This window comes from Taudactylus pleione, unplaced genomic scaffold (assembly GCF_031769625.1).
Source record: "Taudactylus pleione unplaced genomic scaffold, aTauple2 ptg000571l, whole genome shotgun sequence".
Classification (NCBI taxonomy): Eukaryota; Metazoa; Chordata; class Amphibia; order Anura; family Myobatrachidae; genus Taudactylus; species Taudactylus pleione.
Window position 1 is genome coordinate 1,811,558 of NW_028284973.1, and position 22,688 is coordinate 1,834,245.

Sequence of the window (22,688 nt, forward strand, 5' to 3'; positions counted from 1 at the left end):
TATAGAAGCCTATGGGCTTCTCTCCGCAGAGTGCTGTGAGAGGGATGCAATCGGATCCCTCCCAGCAACCCCCGCGGCGTGCGCATGTGCGGAAGGACGCCGGAGGGGCTTCTGGGTCATAGACCCGGAAGTCCCTTGTTCACAAAGGACCGCTCTTACAGAGAGAGCTGTCCTTTGTGATTTCCTTCATGCATACCGGTGTATCTAACGCCGGCATGCATGCAATGGGTGGCAGGATGCATCAAATTCCGAATGCGATGTGTCATGCATCCCGCCACTCGTGTGGAAAAATGCTTTCTTCTTAAACTAGTCGCCAGGTTCTTGTCATTGGGTCCTTTCATCAACAAGATATATAATTAAAGTTGTCATGTGGGGTATTAATGTATATATCTCCTAAGTACTTTTTGGATACAAATAACGTTGGTCTTCTTTTTAACCCTTGCCAATATGACCCAGTAAGATAATGGATAGCAATCTGTCCAGGTACCAGCACAATTCATGCTACATTGTATCTCATGCTACATTGTAAAGACTGGTAGTAGCAATCATCCATTGTAGGACTTCTCTGGCCCTGGGAGATCTGAACTTTACTTACCCACTGTCCCTTGCGCTGAACTATGTGCTCTCTTCCGGGCACTTCCAGCTGTGCTGTTTTGCTGCTGCTACACCCTGACGTCACTATAGCCTAGACCAGTCACGGCGAGTCTCCTGCTTTCCTCTCTCACTGGCTGAGGCTCGCTTAGATGTGGCTCCTCTTTCCATGCTCCTTACAAATGTCTGGCATTATGACATCACGCGCAACGTGACTTCATCGTGCCCGATATTCATTGAGGAAGACGCCAACGATGTCTTCCTTTATATCCAGTAGTGACTGCAGCTGCGCCCTTCAGGACTACAGTGCTCCGGGCGACGGCCCTGTCAGCCCACCCTTTTTGCTGCCCCTACACATGGATTTCCCAATGCTACATGGAGCTCAACATGTCCAAAACAGAGCTTTAGAGATGATTTTTTGACATCGTTTAAAAAAAATATGTAAAAATCATCTGTTAGTAAATGTGTGATTTAAACCCTGAAACACCACCAGATAATGTCAGGCTGGGGGGAGCCTCACTAGCTGGGCTTCCCCCAGCCCTCTCACGGCACTGAATGGATACCGCACGCATTCGCATAGCATCCATTCAGACTCTGGGGTCTCGGCACTGCCCAACAGCTGCAGCGGTGGGGGTCCCCAACACCCGATTTGACCACCCATGGGCAACTTCGGCCCATGGGTGGAAATCAGGATGCTGGGGAAGGGTGCGCCCTCTATGGGTGGCGCCCCTGTTCGACCACTGAGGTCGAACACCCCTAGAGCCGGTCCTGCTATCCGATTATGGAGTTCTCTACCACGCTCAATCAGACTCCCCCGGCATCCATAATCTAACATCCAAAAGCGTGATATGTTCAGTATCCTGGTGCCGGGGATGCCGGCGTTTAGAATTACCGGTGCCGGAAATCCCAACACCTGTCAGAATCCCTGCGCCGGTATCTCGACCGCCGACATCCCGACCACCGAGTAAGTACTGGGGTTAGGGGGAGGGTTCGGGTTAGGCACTATGGGGGGAGGGTTAAGTTTAGGAACTCGGGGGGGGGATAGGTTTAGGCATCGGGAGGGTTAGGGTAGGGTGAGGGGAACGATACCGACTGACAGGTGTCGGTATCAGGAGCGTTTCTAGAGAGGAGGGGGCCCGTGTGCAGGACACAGGCCCCCTCGTCTCCGCCCGGTGACCGACAGTGCACTGAGTTATAGACTCTGGGCACTAGAGTGTGCCCAGAGTCTATAGTGTATGCACAGGTCACTAGGAAAATGGCCGTGGCGGCCATCTTCCCTGTACTGCGCATGCACAAACGACGGGAAAATGGCCACCGCGGCCATTTGCCAGTCGGGTTTACAGTGCCGGGCACCTGCGTCGACGTGGGACACCGGAGAGGTAAGTAAGATTATGGGTGCAGGGTGTGCGATGCGGGGCCTGTGTTCCCCGTACACCCTGCACCCATTATAGATACACACCTGGTCAGCAGTGCCGGATTAAGGTTTGTGAGGGCCCCTGGGCAACAAACTTGTGGGGGCCCCTATATACCACCGTTTCTCGTCACCCTAGGATTTTTTTTTCTTTCTAAGCATCTTAATGCTCCTTTTGCAATGCCCACTGTACAAGTGCCCCTTATGCAATGTCCCCAGTAATGGTCCCCCCTATGCAGTGCCCCCTGTAGTAATGCCCCCTGTAGTAGTGCCCCTTATGCAGTGCCCCCAGTATTTGTCTTCCCTATACAGTGCCCCTTATATAATGCCCACAGTAGTGGTCCCCCCTATACAGTGCCCCCAGTAGTTGTCCCCCCTATGCATTGCCCACAGTAGTAGTCCCCCCTATGTAGTGGTCCCCCCTATACAGTGCCCCCAGTAGTAGTCCCCTCTATGCATTGCCCCTAGTAACACCCCCCCTATACAGTGCTCCCATGAAGTGCCCCCCCTATACAGTGCCCCCATGAAGTGGCCCCCCTATACAGTGCCCCCCTATACAGTGCCCCCATGAAGTGGCCCCCCTATACAGCGACCCTTGTAGCTGCCCCCTATACATGGACGCCTGTAGCTCTTCCCCCCTATGCAGTCACAGTGCCCCCCACACACACACACACAAAAAAAAAAAACTTACCTGAATCCCCGCTCCTGACGCGACCGCCGGCTCCAAGTCCCGACTCCCGGCTCTTCTGTTGCACAGATGGGAGAGACGTCAGCGTCATGACGTCTCTCCCATCATCACCAGCTGCGGGGGGGAGCCGGAAGGTGGAGCTCATGAGTGAGCTCCAGCCGGCTCCCTCAGTTGACGAAGCAGCCAATGAGAGTCTGTCTGACTCTCATCGGCTGCTCTAACATACACACAGCTGCCGGCTGTGTGTATGTCACTGTGTAGTGTGGCCGCGCTCACTGCTCGGTCTACACTACACTAGGGGAGGGGACACTAGCGGCGGGTGAAGCCACCGGCTGCATTGCTGCTAGTGGGGGCCTCTCCGTGTGTGGGGGCCAGGGACGACCGCCCCTGTTGCCCCCCCCCCCCTTAATCCGGCCCTGCTGGTCAGTATACTAACCCTGTCGGGATGCCAGTGCCTGGATCCCAAGCGCCAACGTCCCATACCCATCCCCCCATGATACCTTATAGATAAAATATAATAATAATAATAATAATGGCCACTTAGATACTAGAAGTTACCTTGGAGATCTTTGCCATAACATCACCGCCTGCACTGAAATGGCAAATTACTGGTGGCAAAGTCCAGCGGTGTCACACAAGCCTTATGCACTTGACATGACTTTTAGTTGGTATTTGCATCTCACAGATATGAGCAAACAATTTATGATCTCAGGGGTTGGAGGATTATTATGAATTATATTACATGCTCTACACTTTGGAAGCAAATAAGGAGAAAGATTTAAATATGAAAGCTTTACAAATGGCAATTCATTCCTGATATGGTAAGGTTAATACATAAACTGTCAATTACCTATTGAATCCGTAGATCAAAGATCAACATGCACCTTAATGTCACACTTTACTTTACAAGTATTACTTTCTATTTATTAATATTAAATATTAAACTTGTTCATTTAACATAAAGTATTCTACTCATTTAAAAAAATATTTATTTAAATTTTTTTCGATTGATATGGCTATAATTTCATTTTCCTGTATACTTGCATTTATTTAGCATTAAACTGCATCTATAATTTCCAGCATTGCCCCTGTGGTTAAATTATTATGGACTATACAACATGTGTCTCCCTGTACTAAACAACAGTTAGAACAAAGGGCCTGATTCAGACCCACTCGCAAATGTCCGCTCGCAAATGGGTCGATGTTGTGCACTGCGCATGCGCACAACGGCGGGAGCTCCGTCGTGCGCATGCGCCAGACGCGACGAGCGAAGGAAAGTCCTTCGCTCGTTGTGTCTGATCCAAGGGGGCGTGCTGTCGATGTTGATTGACAGCACGCCCCCTTTGGTGGGCATGCCGGGGGCGTGCCTCCCTGACGGGGGCGTTCCCAAGGGAACGCCTACCGTCAGAAGCCGGCCCACTGACATCACTAGTGATGTCAGTGGGAGTGATTTTGGCTCTGATAGAGCCAAAATCACTCCGGGCCTTGCGGTTGAAAACCTCAACCGCAGGCTCCGGCTCGCAGTTTCGATGGTCGCGATGGTCACGACCATCGCGGCCATCAAACTGCACGCTCGTATAGGCTGTGGGTGGTGACCCACAGCTATACGAGCGTCCAGGAGGACGCTCCAGAATTATGGAGGGCGGCCCTCATTCAGAGCGTGCGCTCTGCTCAGAGCGTACGGCTCTGAATAAGGGCCAAAGTTCTCGGTGGAGAGGACATAGAAAAATATAACAAAACATTATTAACACTTTCAAATCCTCCAGCACAGTAAGCATGACGGTTGCAGCACTAATTTTCCACTTGTCAATCTCCTTCTCCTCCTGCACAATACTCATCAACAGCAGCAATAGAAGTTTTTACTCTACTCCAACACCCCCAGCACAGTTTAATGCATAAATGTCACAGCAGTTAGAAGACATCACTGCTACATTTGTGTTGCTGGGTACAGTAGTTCTACAGCACGTAGTGCTTTAAATACACAAAACAGCATACAGAGGACTCCACATCTCAGCCCCCATGGGAGACCCCTAACATGAGGCACATCCCATCACACAGGGACCCTCCTTCCTTCCATCACACTTCTGGCAGACACACTTGCCGTCTCAATATCCAGGGACTCTGCTACTATAACTATCTACTTGCTGCCTCATGCTAATGTGCGTAAACGCCAGTCTATGCCAAATATCAGTCTGTCTGTCCGGGCCTCCCACTATTTTTCCATCTACAGATGCATCACTAGTATCGGGACTATCGGGATTCAGACCCGCTCGCAGCCGCTGAACGCTCGCGAGGTCCGTGGGCATGTTTTTTTTTTCTCCGGCCGCTCGCAAAGCTGTGGGAGACCACCCACAGCTTGTGCGAGCAGCCTGGAGCCTGGCGCGATATTCGCGACCATCGGCCTTACGACGAGATCCTGTGGTAGGGTCTCGGTTTCCGCAAGGCCAAGTGGACTTCCTGCTCTAACAGAGCATGAAATCCACTACTGACATCAGTTGTGGTGTCAGTAGGTACTCCCTCAAACGCCAGTCATTCCTAAGGGAACGCCTGCGTTTGGCCAACCCCCCCCTACATGCCTACAAAATGGGGCGAGCTGTCACTCACCATCGACAGCCACCCCGTCTTGTAGCGAGCCTCATAGTGATTGAACTTCAGTCGATCGACGGGCCTCGTGCATGCGCACGCCGGAAGCGGCGCATGCGCAGATCACAAACATCGAGCCACTTGCGAGCGCTGTGCGCTCACGAGCGGCTATGAATCAGGCCCTTAGTTACAACTTACAACCAGTCCATGCTGGGTGTAAAAGATCCGTCACAAACACATGTGCCATCTCCATGAGCACGCCTCATACCAGAATGGATGTCTGTCTACAGGACACTCCCAATTTGGGTCAGTTCCTTACGCATACATTGTTGACGCCCATTTCACGGAAGGACTAATCTGTCAGTGGATCATACGCTCCTTTAATCTCCATGCATGCACCAAGGCATGGCACGTCACATACGCAGTCTGCAAGTGCTTCATACGGCGCACTTGCAGTTTGCAGATATCGGAGAGATCTGTCGGCGTTTGGACTTGTGTCAGAATCAGGCGCCTTGTCTCTACAACACTGTACAGACATACAGAGAACACCACGGACATTTTCATTGTGGGTTTTCGCCAATAGCCTGTGGAGCTTATTCAGACCCGGACGCTAAGCTGCGCTCTCACGCAGCTAAAAGGGGCCGGGTATGCATATGCCACGATCGCACTGTGAATGGACGCCCTCTACGTCTTAGAGAGCGACGGCTGAGCGTACGCACGGCGGTATAAAGACGCCCACTTTTCTCTCTTAACACACATCATCTCCAGGAAGTGTATGAACAAATGGAACCATCGAGAACCATCGGAGCTGCACGCAGCGCTTGAGGTAGACCCTACCCCGCCGCAAGCACTACGATCACTGACGTGTACAATGACGCTTCCATGCTAATTATGCACACTCATGAAACTCAGTTTAGATGCCCAGACATGCCTGCGTTCGCAGCACCACTCCCCAATTCACAAGCACCTTCCCGTTACCACCCACAAATGGCGCTATCTGTCACTCATCGTAGCGTCCTGTCTGTGTCCTATGAGCGCACAATTCCCGACCGCAATGAGTGACTCGCGCATGCATATATTGCCGCATACGCATGCGCAAATGTGCGATAATCGCACATAGCGTGCGTACGCAGCTTAGCGAACGGGTCTGAATCGGGCCCTGTATTCTAACGTGTCCTGTGTTTTACTCTTTGTACAGATTTTAGGGCCGAAGCCCAAACTGCCTGAGGGAGATGAGGATACGGACAGCATTGCTGATATCGCTAACAGGAAGAAGGCAAAGCTGCACATGGTGAGACGGAAAATAAGGAATGTCTGACGGCAAATCATCCGTTTAGTCATTTTTATTTTCCTATTAGATTGTAAATCTAATTTTTTGTTTTTTTTGCTCATTTGAGGAGAAGTCAGGAGAAGTGGGCAGCTCTATAGTCAGTTACTTACAGTAAACCAGTGACTTAAAGGAATGCTAAACCTAAAATATAATTGAATTCATATATCAGGGAGCAGGGGCCTATTAACCTGCAGAAGACCCTCTCTTCTGAGCAGCAGCCCCCTTCCCTCCCAAGCCCCACATCTTACCCAACAGGAGGTTCTCTCCTCCTCTGTGGCCACCATCTGCCCAGTGACATTCGGGAAGAAGGCTCTGATACGGTGCCAGGGTGGTGCCATCTTCCAGAAGATGTCACTGGGCGCCTTGGAGGAGGAGAGACCCGCTTGTTGGCAGAAGGTAAGTATACTATGGGTGCAGGGTGTGTGGTGCTGGTGACTGAACACTGTGCCCCCATTATAAATGCATCTACGTCACAGAGCTTGTAATAAGATTCACAAATAATACCATATTATATGTAATAGTTTCAGGAGGTGACTAGAGCTAAAGCTATCTCAGGTAAGATTTTGGTTGGTGTATTGGCAGATGCCTACAAGTTGGTAGGTGCGTAGCGGATGTGAGCAAGGAGGTCAGTCCACATGTTGTTGCAAAACAAATAAGAATTTTATTGAAGATAACAGGATACAAATGAAGCACAAAGGGAAAGTATGGATTCCGCACAGGATGGTTATTTTAACTTGTACAAACAGTAATTTTAGTTTTCTCTAATGATGTTCAATTTATGCTGATGTTGGTGGTGCGCCCAGAGTCAATGGTATATGTCAGAGGGGTTGGGTATGGGATGCCGGCGCTTGGGATCCCGGCGGCCAAAATCCTAACGCCGGCATCTCGACATGGTTAGGATACATACACATGCCGGTAGGTATCCTAACCCTCCCCCTCTCCCTAACCTTCCCTCCCCGGTGCCTGAACCTAACCTCCCCCCAGTGCCTAAACCTAACCTCCCTATCCCGCAACCTAAACCTAACCCTCCCCTCTGAGTGCCTAACCCTAACACTTCCCCTAGTGCCTAACCATAAACCCTAACCCTCCCCCTAACCCCGCTACTTACATTCGGGATGCCGGCACAGGGATTCTGACAGGTGTTGGGATTCCGGCGCCGGTGTTCTAAGCACCGCCATCCCACACGCCGGGATATTGACTGCATCAAGAGAACTTTAGATAAAATGGAGAGACTCTTTGCTGGGGTCCTCTTGGATATGTCAGTGTTGAAACAGATAAGATATAACTTTTAATAACTCAATTAAAATAGTAAATAGTAGTATCCAATAAAGAGAGAAGATAGAAGAAATAAAGTATACACATATACTGATTGTAATACCCCTCTATAACCAGACACAGCGCTATTTGTTAAGAACAGGGACGCTGCTCTTGTCTAACAAATAGGTGGGATTTATTTGTTACATTCTTATGTTGGGATATAGGGCCTCATTCAGACCTGCTCGCAGCCGCTGGACGCTCGCGGGGTCTGTGGGCGTGTTTTTTTTTTTTTTTTTTCTCCGGCCGTCGCAAAGCTGTGGGAGACCACCCACAGCTTGTGCAAGCGGCCTGGAGCCTGTCACGATAATCGCGACCATCGGCCTTGCGACGACACCCTGTGATAGGGTCTCGGCTTCCGCAAGGCCGAGCGGACTTCCTGCTCTAATAGAGCAGGAAGTCCACTACTGACATCTAATAACTTATACTAACATATTTATAATAAAGATTGCTGGTTGACCCCTGGGGGTAAATTTACTAAGTGAGAGTTTTCAGAAGTGAGTTTTAAAAGTGATGTTGCCCATAGCAACCAATCAGATTCTACTTAACATTTAACTAGCACCTTCTAGAAGATAATAGCTAGAATCTGAATGGTTGCTATGGGCAACATCACTTTTAAAACTCACTTCTAAAAACTCTCACTTTAGTAAATTTACCCCCTGGTGTTTGTGAACATCCATAATTGCCTTCAGTTGGTTGTATGGACTGTATGTAAATCACTTAAGTAAGTGAAACTTATATACCATATTCAAAAGAGTAAATACCCTGTAGTCATAGAAAATTTCAAATGATCAACACATTAGTTATGGCCGTATGGTGCTTAAATGATCGCCTGTCTAAGATAACATACTAGCAGAGTTAGAATGTCTGTATAATGACAATGCGGTTGTCAATAGCAACAGCATGTGTTGCACTCAAATAATCATAATCATATAGCAGTCATGTGCAGGGCTGAATTATGGACTGTGGGGGCCCCTGGGCAACAACTATGTGGGTGCCCTTATTAAATATGGACGAACTGGGGGTATGCACAATGGGGACCGTATGACTTGTAAGCGTTACATTGACAAACAGCGATAAACTAAGCTTAGGGCTGTTTGTTAAATACTGAAAGGAGAACATAACCCCTTTAGTGAGTGCTAAAGGGGTTATGTCTCATTGTGAAATCGGGCCCATGGGCTCCACATTAAAAAAAAAACACACAGGCACACACAGGAAAAAAAACACACAATATACACCCACAGGAAAGAAAACACATATAGGTACCCACATGAAATATTACTCACCAGTTGCGCAATCTTATCCACATTACACCATACATAGTGCCCCTGAATCACATTACACCACATACTAGTGTCCCTTATTCATGTTATGACCCACAGTAGTGCCCCTTATACACAATGCCCACAGTAGTAGTGCCCCTAATACACATAATGCCCACAGTAGTAGTGCATCTTATACAATGCCCACAGCAGTAGTGCCCCTTATGCAATGCCCCCAGTAGTGGTGCCCCTTATGCAGTGCCTCTAGTAGTGGTAGTGTTCCTTATGCACTGCCTCTAGTAGTGGTAGTGCCCCTTATGCAGTTCCCCCAGTATTGGTGCCCCTTATGCAGTGCCCCTAGTAGTGGCAGTGCCCACAGTGGTAATGCCCCGTATGCAGAACCAACAGTAGTGATGCCCTTTAAGCAGTTCCCTCAGGAGTGGTTCCCCTTATGCAACGCCCCCAGTAGTCGTGCCCCCAGTAGTCATGCCACCAGTAGTAGTGCCCCCAATAGTAATGCCCCAGTAGTGATGCCCCTTGTTGTAATGCCCCCTGTAGTAGTGTCCCCAATAGTAATGGCCCCAGCAGTAATGCCCTCTGTAGTAGTGTCCCCAGAAGTAGTGCCCCCTGTAGTAGTGCCTCCAATAGAATGCCTCAGCAGTAATACCCCCTGTAGCAGTGCCCCCAGAAGTAGTGCCCAAATAGTAGTTTCCCCAATAGTAATGTCCTAGTGTAATACCCCACTGGGAAAAATACAGATGGTGTGGTGCAGGTGTAACTGGCGGCAATTCCTAATTCAGACCACACCCACAGAGAGGCAAGGGTTCCCCAATGAAACACAGACAATGGGAGACAAAATTCATGCAAAAGCTATACGGATTTATTTTTAGAAACCCACAATTACTGAAATGGGTAACTGTTATAGAATGATAGGTTTGGTACAATATACACACTAAAAGGGGTCTATTTACTAAGCAGTGTTAGGAGACAGAGTGAAAAGTGATAAGGTGCCAGCCAATCAGCTCCCAACTGTTATCTCACAGGCTGTGTTTGAAAAATGACTGTTAGGAGCTGATTGGCTGGCACCTTATCACTTTTCACTCTGTCTCCTAACACTGCTTAGTAAATAGACCCTATTATCACATAAATTACAATCACAAACTTACTGCTCTTCTAATTGACTATTCTTATACTAAATTAGCAATGTTCTTTTCAAACTAATAGAATGTCCCAATAACCTAAGACAGATGACATGTCCTTTATAACTCAGGTTACGGGTAACTCCTTGTGCACACGTTGGGGCCCTTAAAGCGTATTTACAACTGAATGGCAAGCTGCAATGTTGCAGTGCTGATATATATACAGGGTTGCCGACATTTAACTCCCTCCTTCCGGGAGGGAGCTGTCGGGCAATCACAGGGGAAAGTCTCTCGGCAAAAAGGGGGCGTGTCGTGGGAGAAAAGGGGGCGTGGCTATGAGGATGACACGCCATTGGGGGCAGGGCATGGGCGTGACAACGCGATCGCATCATCGTAGCCCCGCCCCCTGCATCACAATGCCATTAATATCGGCATTGTGATGCAGGGGGCGGGACTACGATGACGCGATTCAGCGCAAATCGCGTCATCGACCCCCCCGCTGCCGGGGTTTATGCAGGTGGGTCGCTGGGGCCGGGAGACTTGCCTACCTTTCCGGGGGGCCGGGAGCGGCACCCGATTTTCGGGAGGCTCCCGGCCGAATCGGGAGGGTAGGCAAGTATGTATATATATATTAGGAGCAGTGTCTCTATATCACACATAGAAGTTGTGCGTAATAATAATGGATTCCTCTCACCAAATCCGAGGACCAAAATTAGGATGCGACTTTCTCTTCAAAAGGTAGCCACAGTGAATAACTGGACAGGACTCTCAGCATGGCTTACTATGTGGCACTATAAGTCCCAGCCACTCTTCTATTTTTTTCTCTGTCTCTGTTACTACAGCTGTTTATCACTCTGCAATGGCGTCCCCTCCGCTCTCCTCTCTCCACCTGTCACTGACCTGACACTGGTCATGTGACCTGCTATTCCTGACCTCTTCAGCAGCTGCAGAGACTGCTGGGATATGTCTGCCAATGTAATGCCAAGTCAGACGTAATAACTCACATGGAGCCGTATTCAGTTTGAGCGGACCCACGATACTTTTCCGCCTCCCGGACTTTTCGCCTACATCACGTGTTTTGCAGACGGAAAAGTATCGCGTGCGTGCCCGCTTTACCCCCTATTCAATTTGAAAGTACGCGAAAACGGGACCGGGCGAAACTTCAACAAGCGGAAAGTACTGTCAGATTTGGGGAAATCAGCCTGACACCCCCCAAAAGATGCTCTGACATGGGGGTTAGCTATGGTTACCCCCGATTTGGCTTGCTGAAGGTATTTGGTGATTTTAAACGGGCTCAATAGCTGCTAAATAGCGTTTTTGTATAAGTGGTGCAGAATAGTATTCAGGAGGGTTTTTTGCAGAAAATAACTTATCCCAGCAAATTTGGGGTACTTGAAAATGGGGGTCAGCATATTTTAAAGTTGCTAAAGTTTAGTTTAAAAAATCGCGAAAAATCCACCTGTCGCAAGCACCTGCAATGAGAAAAACACCTGGGGCATACTTGGGGACATCCCTGGAGTCTAGTTCGCTAGTTTTGTACTTTGTCCCCCAACTTTTTTTTTTTCGTCCCCAAATTCAAAGTGATTTTTTGGGGTGTTCTTAAGTGTTTTACACAGTTTACCTTTGGGGGACTGTCTGAAGGCTGCATGGGGGTTTCCACAATGTTGCACCCCAAAACCCCAATTCTGCACTTTTTTTCACCTGCTATTCATAGGCGGAAAGTCTTACAAATTGAATACGGCGATATTTTTCCGCCTGGCGAAATGGCATCATCAGGCGAAACTTTTCTGCGAATTCTGGCTTTTCGCCTCAAATTGAATGCGAGCCATAGTGTGGTATTACATTAGCAGTAATGCCCCCTGTAGTAGTGCCCCCAGTAGTAATGCCCCCTGTAGCAGTGTCCCCAGTAGCAATGCTCCCTGTAGTACTGCCCCCAGTAGTAGTGCCCCCTGTAGCAGTGCCCCCTGTAGTGAAGCCGCTTATACGTCCGGCTGGCCGCTCCTCGGAACTATGGGAGATCTTCCATTGTGCACTGCGGGAGCCGAAAGCCAGAGCTCAGGTGTGAGCTCCAGCCTCAAGCTGGCGCAGCGGGAAGGGAGCCGGGTGCTGGCTGGTAACAAAATCTCAGCGGGCGTCCAGCTAATGGAGCCTCCCCGCGGCACCGGGGTTAGGTGCGCCGGAGGAGGCAGAACTGGTTCCGTCTCCCGTTCCGGCCGACTTTAACCCCTGGTGGGTGTGGTGGCCCCTTATGTGTGGGGGCCCCGGGACGACTGCCCCTGTCGTCCAACCCTTTAATCTGGTCCTGGTCATGGGACATATAGGCATAATTAGAATGCTGTTATAATGACAGTGCGGTTGTCTACAACAACAGCTTGTATTACGCTGAAATAATCATATGGCAGTCATCAGCATATGTCACATCACTTGATGCAACTCAGTGTAAAATTGCAGTTGTCAATGGCAACAGAGTGTATTTGATCAGGAGTGAGTTTTTGTATTTACCACATTCTGCTACAATAGTCATATAACAATAATATACGTATATCTCACAGCTTGGTGCAGCCCAAGTGAACCAATGCGTTTGTTGAAGGCCACAGCAAATATTGAATCAAAAGAAGGTTTTATGTGACCACACTAAAGCTGTCCTATAAGTATTTGAAGGCCCCATAACAAAAGTTTGTAAGGGTCCCTAAGCATCACCCAATGGTAAAACTTGTATATAACACATGTAACGATGACAAGGAAGATGGGCTCCCCTCTGCATGGGCGCCGAGAGGGTGGGGAAGCGGGTACTAATTACCCGGGCCTGGGCTTGCTGGAGGGGCCCGGCGGGGTCCCTGGTCTGATGCCGACCCCCCTCCCTCTTACCTGTCAGCAAGCAGCACACGCTGCTGTGTGCAGGGCTGCAGTGGGAAACCAGGGAGACTGCTGCTGCTACTGAGCAGCAGCAGTCTCCTCTCCTCTGCCTTTGGAGGGGCGCGATCACACTGATCGCGCCCCCCACTGGATTTCAGCCAGGCTGAGAGGCTCCCAGCGCCCCCCTCCCCAGCATGCGGTGCTGCAAATAGGGTTTTTAAATTACAAAACTATATAAGAGGGCGTGGCCACGACTCCCATGATTAGGCCATGCTCCCTCATCAGTAATGGGGCCCGGGCTGGCTCTTGACTTATTGTTATAAGTGTACTATATAATAAATTGGCATATGTAGCAGTGAGAGATGGCGGCGCACTTGGTCGCAGTGGCTCTGGGCTCTCACATACCATTTGGAAATCTGATACTTGCCCTCCTTGCTGCGGCTTTGTTGGCGACTGAGGTGGCGGCCACTTGCGGTAAAGCCGGCAGGAGCTCCTGGCCACCGGCAGTGTTCAGGTGGTCAGTGGCTGTAGAGGAGTGATGTTGGGTGTGTCCATGCGGAGTGGCTGGAGGTCGCAGCCGTTGACATCATCTGCGGGTGCCGAGGCTGGTCTGAGAGCCGGCTGGGTGGATGGAGTGTTCGGCACTTGGATAGAGGCACAGCTACAGTAGCTCGGAAAAGTTGCAGAGAGAAGCCCACGCCGGTACAGCTGGGAAAAGCTGCGAAGAGAAGCCCATGCCGGGGGAAGAAGCAGAAGTGGGGCATGAGGGAAGGTGCCCTGGAAGGGTTGAAAAAGTGCCCTTTCAGCCTCCCTTTGCCAAGTATCTTTCTGGCTACTGTTTGCTCCCTGGCTAACAAGGTAGCTGACCTGTTGCTAAGGATCTCTTGCAGTCATATTAGGAGTTCCTGCTCTTTGTTAATTTTAACAAGGACTGGAGGACTGTGCATTTATGTTACTAATAACTGGTGAACTGATGCCGTTATCCTTGAAAGTCATTGCTCTCCTACGTTGGAGTTTTTAATAATGAAGTGTAGGCCATTCTCTCTGCCTCAGGACTTCTCTGCTATAATTGTGACTGCGGTCTACAGTATATTCCACCTCAGGATGACTCTGGGTACACACTTAGTGATTTTTTTTAATGATATTCCCGATTCTTCTGACGGATCGGAATGACAAATCATCAATCTCGTTAAGTGTGTATGCTCTATGTCGGGCGGTGCGCGCTCCCGTGGGGGTCATCAGCCGGGATCGGTATGAAATACCGCCGGACCTATGTCAAATCCCGACGCCGAAAGACCGGCAGCAGTGAAGATCCCGACAGCTAAAAAGGTAAGTATTTACTAACCCTACTCCCCCCTAGCCCTAACCCTCCTTTAGGGGTGCCTAACCCTAACCTCCCCCCCTAGTGCCTAACCCTAACCCCCCCTAAGTGTCTAAACCTAACCCCCCCATCCCTGCAGCCTAAACCTAAGTCTCCCGGGGGGGGGTGCCTAACCCTAACCTCCCCACGGGGGTGCCTATCTCTAAACCCCCTTCTCCTAGTCTAACCCTAAGTCCCCCCTGGGAGCCCCTACCCTAACCCTCCCCCCCGCGCGGCTGTCCACGCTGCCGCCCAGCTTACCTTCGTTCGGTATGCCGGGCATCGGGCTCACGGCGTAGGTATAATGACAGGCGTCAGGATTTCGACGCCTGTCATTTGTACCCTGCCGGGATTTGACAGTCGGGAAGCCGGCTGTTGGCATTTCCACCGTCGGCTTCCTGACTGCATCCCCATCAGGTTGGCCCAACATGCAGCCTAACCAGCCCGACGATGTGGCTGATGGTCCCATGCAGCGGGAGGCAGCAGGGGCAGACATATTGGGCGGTCGGGCAGGGAGGGGGGCGTCCCGTGGGGGGGGGGTCGCCCACCGGATCACCGGGTACACACGTTATTGCTTTGGAAATATTAGAACTTTGCTTGTTGCCGGGGATTTTAACAAAGCTAATTTAAAATCTGTTTTACCGAAATTTGATCAGAATGTGTTTTCACCGACAATATTTTAGACCAGGTCTACGGTAGTATAAAGAATGTATATAAAGTTTTCATGTGTCCTGATTTTTCAGATCATTTATCTCTTTAGTACCGTTGTATATACTGTTTGTGTGTGGCCTCGGGGAATTATGTCCAGGTTACAGGATTACTTTAAGACTACTGACTGGGGAGTATTCATTTCACAATCTGTGGAGAATTCAGATGTTACTGTTGACTACAGATGTGTCCATATACATCTGCCCTCCTTGCACGTTAAACAGCCCTTCTAGTCGCACCACGTCATGGTAGTGGCGAGCATCTTTTTGAGCGACTTTTTTACCTTTCCCACATATCATGTTAAGCAGCAGAAGCTACTAGTGCATCTTATTTGCATCGCTTTGCGAATAAGATGCATTTTAAGGGAATAAGTCGCACGAAAGACGGTCAGCGCAACCGAGTCGCATGGCGCTCGCGCATTGTGCGACTTGTAGCGCACAGTGGATAGATGTATGTGGACTTATCCGTATCTGGCTTCATCTGTTTTGTCGTACATTCACTGGTATATTTAGAATGTTACCGCTATGAAGTGTGTTAAGCAGTTTTGTCCATGAAAGATGACATTTTGCCACTTTCCGAGACTCGAAATTTGGCGGGAAAATCTGAACTAATCCCTGCCTGCACTTCTCTAATTTTAAGTAATATGATGTTCTGGGCTGTAATGAGTATATGGTTTACCTGGTTTGTGATTTCATTGTTCTTTTACAATGACAATAAAAGTATTTATCTTATCTTTATCTTATATGGAAATTGCTGCATGCAGTGATAAGTCACAGAGGGGCCTATTCATCAACACTAAAATAACGTTTTTAAGGACATTTTCCTTAATTAACGTTATTTTAGTATTCATAAAGCCACTTAGCACAGGAGATATCACTGATATCTCCTTGCTAAGTCCCCCTGCGTTCATTTCCACACCCCCCATACATTAGTATGAGGATATGGAAATTATGGTATTAACTATGACCCTTATCATTTCACTAGTGATGTCAGTGGGGCCGGACCCAGACGGTAGGCGGGGAACGCCTCCGTCTGGGCAGCCACGCCCCCGGCAAGCCCACCAAAGGGGGCGTGCTGTCACTCAACATCGACAGCACGCCCCCTTTGGTGCGAGACCTGGAGCGACGGCTTCCCCGTCGCTCGCCGGGTCTCAGCATTCGCACGACGGAGCTCCCTCCATCGTGCGCATTCGCACTTGGGCACCATCGACCCGCTTGCGAGTGTACAGCGCTCGCGAGTGGGTCTGAATGAGACCCTGTGTCCACTGTATTTGCAAACACAGGAGCAGTAGAAACAGAATAGTACCCTAATAGACAAGATTTGTTACTACTACCCAGTACCCACAGCAAAACATATCTAGTTCCTTTTGAATTGCATTAAAATATTTATTATTTTTATTTATTTCCAGTTATTTATATAGCGCACACATATTCCGCAGCGCTGTACAGAGAATATCTTACCATTCACATCTGACCTATGAAGGGTATAGGTTTACTTTAGTGTGGTAACATAAACCCTTCTTTTGATTCAACATACGCTGTGGCCTTCAAAAAACGCATTGGTTCACTTGCCCTACACCAAGCTGTGATATATGTACAGTATATTATTGTTATATGACTATTGTCGCAGAATGTGGTGAATACAAAAATTCTCTCCTGATCATCAAATACATGTCGTTGCCATTGACAACTGCATTGTTTCACTGACTTGCATCAAATAATGTGATATATGCTGATGACTGCCATATGATTATTTCAGCGCAACACATGCTGTTGCTATTGACAACCACATTGTCATTATATCTACATATAAATCACTTGTAATTGGCAACATCACTGCATATTAATTGCCTCGCAGACAGCACTTGAAAAAGGGATCATCTAATGCTACTTATACCGGAGAGGAGATGCAGATGACCACATTGGGGGCTGGGCTTTTTATGTCATTAGGGCCCACCCCTGTCGTGGCAAAATGCAGAGAATCGTGGATTCCGTGAGAGGGCGGAGCTAAAATGAGGGGGTTCATGTCATTTTAGCCTCACTTCCTCCCTGCGGACCCCGGGATTCCCGGTACTATCTCCTCATTATGCCGACTTAACTAGAAAGTGGGTGGGATACTGGAGATCCACCCACTCCCAAAAAAGCGAGAGTCACCTGGCGGGTGAGTAGATAAGTATGGTTACAGCATAATTCTTTATCGTTTCATCTTTATGCATCAATAAAAAAAAAGTACAAGTCATTTCGGTCATTCACATCGGTCCCTGCCTCAGTGGAACTCACAGTCTACATCCCCGACCACATGTACACACATAGGGCCTGATTCAGAGATGGACGCAGTTAGCCTAACTGCTCGCGATGGAGCAGGAAAACGATGCCTGCTGCCAGCATCTAGGATCCAACCATCGGTGGTGACCATCGGATCACCATTGCGACTCAGAATGGGCATTGGAAAAGCTGAGTCGGGGTCAGGACATCTGCGTGGAAAGTACTCTGCAGTCAAAATATTTCTAGCCCATTGAAGACAAAGCCAAGGGCTGCCCTCCTCACCGCTTACCAAGCTCATACGTCTCCTTATTGTACTCACCAGCTGTCCATAATGTGGAAGCATTTTTGGACTGATGTAGAGATTTGGAGGGAGATGTATCAATTCTTGGAGAGAGATTAAGTGGAGAAGTTTCCCTGAAGCAACCCATCGGCCTCTAACGGTCTAACCAATCTAGCACAGTCTTTTGAAATGACAGAAGCTGATTGGCTGCTTTGGGAAACTTCTCCACTTTGGGGGAGATTTATCGAAGCTTGGAGAGAGACAAAAGGGGATAGAGTTACAGCACCAACCACTCAGCTTTTGACTGTCACTTTATAGGCTGCGGGGTCTATGTACTAAGCCTTGGAGAGAGATAAAGTGGACAGAGATAAAGTACCAACCAATCAGCTCCTAGCTGTCATTTTTCAAACACAGCCTGTAAAGGGGCAGGAGCTGATTGGTTGGCACTTTATCTCTCTCCAAGGCTTAATACATCTCACCTGTGGTCTGCGATCTGTGTGCAACTGCATGTGTGAATATATGTCATGTGTACCTACATAGCAATCAATGATTTATCATTGCTTATTTGTAATCATCAAAAAGTCCCGCAGTGCTCGTATAAAGTGGCGTCTATGCATGGTGCAGCATGTTGAAGAAGGAGGCTGGGCATCGTGCCCGCAAAGCCATGCCCCCTGGTTTGTGACATTTTGGGGTCACACCCCCCTGTTCTTGTCATGCTGGAGTTTTTCCCAGCACTCTGGGAGTTGCTAGGCAGCCCCCAGCCTCTCCCACCACAGTGGATGGCGAGTGCATGCATCACTACTGCTCGGTGACACCAGCCTGCTGTTTTGGTGTCACCTCCTCGGATGATGTCACCTGGTGCGGTCCGCACCCCACTAGTGACACCACTGCTGGCATACAGTAGTTAATTACATGAAAACAAATCATACATAAAAGCAGATCAAGTACATGTGAAGGTGGTGCCTGTTTGTTTTCGGGAACACTCATCTACCTTCATTTTTACTGTACATTATTTATATTGCAGGTCTCAGATGCGAGTGGGTCCATGAAGATTACTGTGGTTTCAGAAGAGAGTCCGTTCTCTATGTCCATGCTCCTGACTGAGGAGTGCTTTGTTTTAGACGGCGGTGACAAGATCTTTGTATGGAAAGGTTATCATACTAATATTATTACTATTTTACAAATGAGCTAGAGTTCAAGATACTGTTTGCTCATTTGCATGGGCGTCGCTATAGCGGGTTCAGGGGCTGCCGTTGTGGGGCACAGAGGCCCCAGACCAAGGGCAGATATGGCACAGCTGAGGCAATCAGTGAGCAGGACACTGCCAGGCAATACTTCTCCTTCATTACAGCATTTGTAAACTGAGCTGGGGACGTAGTGAGCAATGTGGCATAATATGAACTGGGGGCACTTCAATGTGCCATAATATCATATGTACTGGGGACACTGTGTGGAATAATGTGCCCTGGTAGCACTAAGATGTGGCATATTGCTAAATGGTGGCACTGCAATGTGGCATAATATGAACTGGGGGTACTGAGGGTGTAATGTGAACTTGGGTACTACTATGGGGCATAAAATTATCTAAAGCACTACTATGGTTAAAAAAAAATGAACTAGGGCCCTACTATGGGGCATAAATGAACCATGATTGTGGAGAGAGGTGCCTCTCTTGAAGCATTGTGGCAGGGGTCCCTTTAAAATGTTGATATGCGTCCCTCAATGCTTTGGCTACACCCCTGTCCATTTGCCTATTGTATTTTGTGGGAATTCACTAAATTGACTGTTTGTAACCGCGATAGTGCAGAGAGTTTCTGATCGCATCTACACTTATTAGGGCAAGCGAGGGAGTAATGAGGCGTAACCATATCACGTAAGTGTACCATACCCGCTAAACAGGCTGCTCCGATACATCCACATGCCCAGGGAGGGGGAGCCCAAATCACATTTTGCAACAGGTATCGGGTTCTCCTGCTATCCCACAGAGCCATCCTGGACTACTTTAAAAAAAAAATTATATCTTTAAACCGTTTACAAACTATGGTTGTATTGTGTTTTAGGCAAAACTTCAACTAAGAATGAAAAGGCGACTGCACTGAAGACTGCTGAGGATTTCATAAAGAAAATGGGCTATGCTGCTAATACACAGGTACAGTATTGGGCTATTGCCTCTTTATAAAACTCGGGGTCTGATTCCGCAAGGATCGCTAAGGCGATCACGGCTGCAATCGCGCACGCAGGTCTGCTGCGACAGTATGCCAATGTCTGCAAACACAAAGCCATCGCACGGACAACATAGAGACGCCGACCTCCCTTATCTCAAATCGTAATACCTTGCAATCTAGCAAAAACATCGGTGTACATCGGACCCTCAGGCACTATTACAGCAGGTCAGACCTTACTTATAAATTGCTCATCTTCCTGCACACAGTGAGTACTCAAGCTGCGTATGCCATCGCAGTGGCTAATTTATACACGCCCATGCAACGGCGTTCAACCGGACAGGCGCGCCTGTGTTTCTTTGACCACACCCCCCCATTACCACCCCCAAACGCACTCTGCCTGTCACTCACTCTGCGATGACTTTTCGTGCTCTGCGTGATTTGCAGTGCGATCGCAGTTCACTGTTTGCACACGCGCACTGCAATGCATGCACAGTACGCAACAATCCGCCGACTGCGTACTCTTTTGCATTAGCGATCCTTGCTGAATCAGGCCCTTAGTCTGCACTGCTTCATTCTGAGCCAGGGAAGTTCTACCAATGATATTGCTGCCTAACAATAGCCTCCTGCACTTTCCCCACCGACCAATCGAATTCTTATTCCGTTACCTTAAGTTGTGTGTGTTCTCCGCACATCTTCGATTGTAAGCTCTTTTGGGAAGATTGCATGATCATAACAAAGCAATCCTTTTGATTTGAATGCTAAACTTAAGAGTTGTGCATACACCCGTTTGCATTTTGTGAGACTTCTTAATAATTAAGAATAGTAACAGCACTAATGTCACTTATAGCAGTACTCAGGAATACCTAGTCGCTGCGTAATCTTGCAGTATTAATATTAATATATCTCCTGAAGACTTGTGTGATTGATGCATACTTGCCAACTCTCCTGGAAGTTCCGGGAGAGTCCCGAATATGAAGGGGGCTCTTGCAGCCTCCTGACAGTGTCGACCATTGATTTGGGCAGCCAGGAGGTTGGATGATGCGATTCACATTGTATTACATCACCCTAGCCCCACCCCCTCTGTAAAATACAGCGCATCGCAGTTTTGAACACCAAGGAGACAGGTCGTTATGATATGTAGCCCCGCCCCTACTGTAAAATCCAGCAAGGCGCTGATTTGGATTGTAGGGGGTGGAGCCACGATGAGGCAAAACGCCCCTCATATAGGGGATAGGGTTGCCCCCTCCGGGAGAGAGTCGGTTTGTAATAGAAACATGCTTGCCGATGTATACATTTTCCTCCCCAGGAAAAGCCTGGGGAGAAGCAGGTGGGTGGAGTTGGGGGTGGGGCCGACTGGCTTGCGTCATTAAGCCCCGCACAGAATTTGCTGCGAAAGCTGGATTTATTTAAAATAGGTGGTGGGGATAAATGGCGCAATTCTCATAGAATCTTGTCATTAGGTCCCGCCCCCAACGCACGGACTCTGTAAAATTCTCCTCATTCTGCCCACTCAACTAGGAATTGCCTACCCTTCCCGGGGGTGCGGGGGGTTTTCGGAGGGTATGCAAGTATGATTAGAAATAGTAATAGAAAGTCGGCAAGTATGGATTGATGTGTATGGGCCCCTGCAACCAAGTACATAATGGTCCTGCCACAGAGGCACTATCTGTCTGTCGGCCTAAATAAAGGAGCAATTTGCTCCTGGAACAAACCATGTTGCAGAGCAAAGGGGTGCAAATGCATTTTGTTTTTTTTTGCATGAAGGTAAATACTGTCTTCTTCTGCATATATCCCACAAATACTGGGCAGCTTTATCTTGAAATGTAGGGTGTCTATTTACTAAGCAGTGTTAGGAGACAGAGTGAAAAGTGATAAGAAAGCAATAAGGTGCCAGCCAATTAGCTCCCAACTGTCATCTCACAGGCTGTGTTTGAAAAATGACAGTTGGGAGCTGATTGGCTGGCACCTTATTGCTTTCTTATCACTTTTCACTCTGTCTCCTAACACTGCTTAGTAAATAGACCACTTAGAGCTATAACTCACCCCTCCCAACTATAAATCTCACTGCAAACTTTTAATCTGACCCCTAAGCATTGCATAAAGTATTCCTTTATTAGTCCATTTCATACTGTATATGCTCCAGAATCCAGTCTTTGAGATTGCTAAGGTTACGCTATAAGAATTATTTATTGCTAGTAGCAGGGAGTCCAGGTAATTCTGTGGAAGTCTGTGTCCCCAAATTTGCTCAATTGTGACAGTGTTTGAAGATCTGTGTCCCATTGTTTACCACGGGTTGGTTATGAAATACAGATGGCTTAAAAGCGCCGGTTCAAATCCCGACCCTGGAAGCCCGACAGACCAAAATACAGATGTCGGCTGGTAAGTATATTTAACCTTTCCCTCTCCCCTCCTTAATCCTAACTATCCCTTGGTGGTGCCTAACCCTAACCCCTTCCCAGTGGTGCCTAACCATGATCCCCCCTTCTCCTAGCCTAAATCTAACCCTTCCAGGGGAGGTGCCCAAACCTAAGTCCCCCCGGGGTGCCTAAACCTAACACCCCCCCCCCACAGCTAACAGCTCACGACGCCTGGCTTACCTGCGATCGGAGTGCCGGGCGTCAGGATTTCGTCGTAGGGTTAATGATAGGCGTCGGTATTCAGACGCCTATCTTTAGTCCCATGCCGGGCTTTCAGTGTCTGCATTTCGACCGCCGGCATCCTGACGACATCCCGTTTA

General features: G+C 48.6%; 1 protein-coding gene across 2 annotated transcripts in view; it reads left to right on the forward strand.

The window, feature by feature from the left end:
• Positions 1 to 22,688, forward strand: part of LOC148481630 (scinderin-like) — a 177,003-nt gene that overhangs the window by 24,486 nt on the left and 129,829 nt on the right. For both annotated transcript variants that reach the window (XM_088453140.1, XM_088453139.1), the window contains exons 5-7: positions 6,472 to 6,564; positions 18,811 to 18,937; positions 19,847 to 19,935. In XM_088453140.1, coding sequence (XP_088309266.1) covers positions 6,472 to 6,564; positions 18,811 to 18,937; positions 19,847 to 19,935 — 309 coding nt within the window. The remainder of the gene's footprint in view (positions 1 to 6,471; positions 6,565 to 18,810; positions 18,938 to 19,846; positions 19,936 to 22,688) is intronic.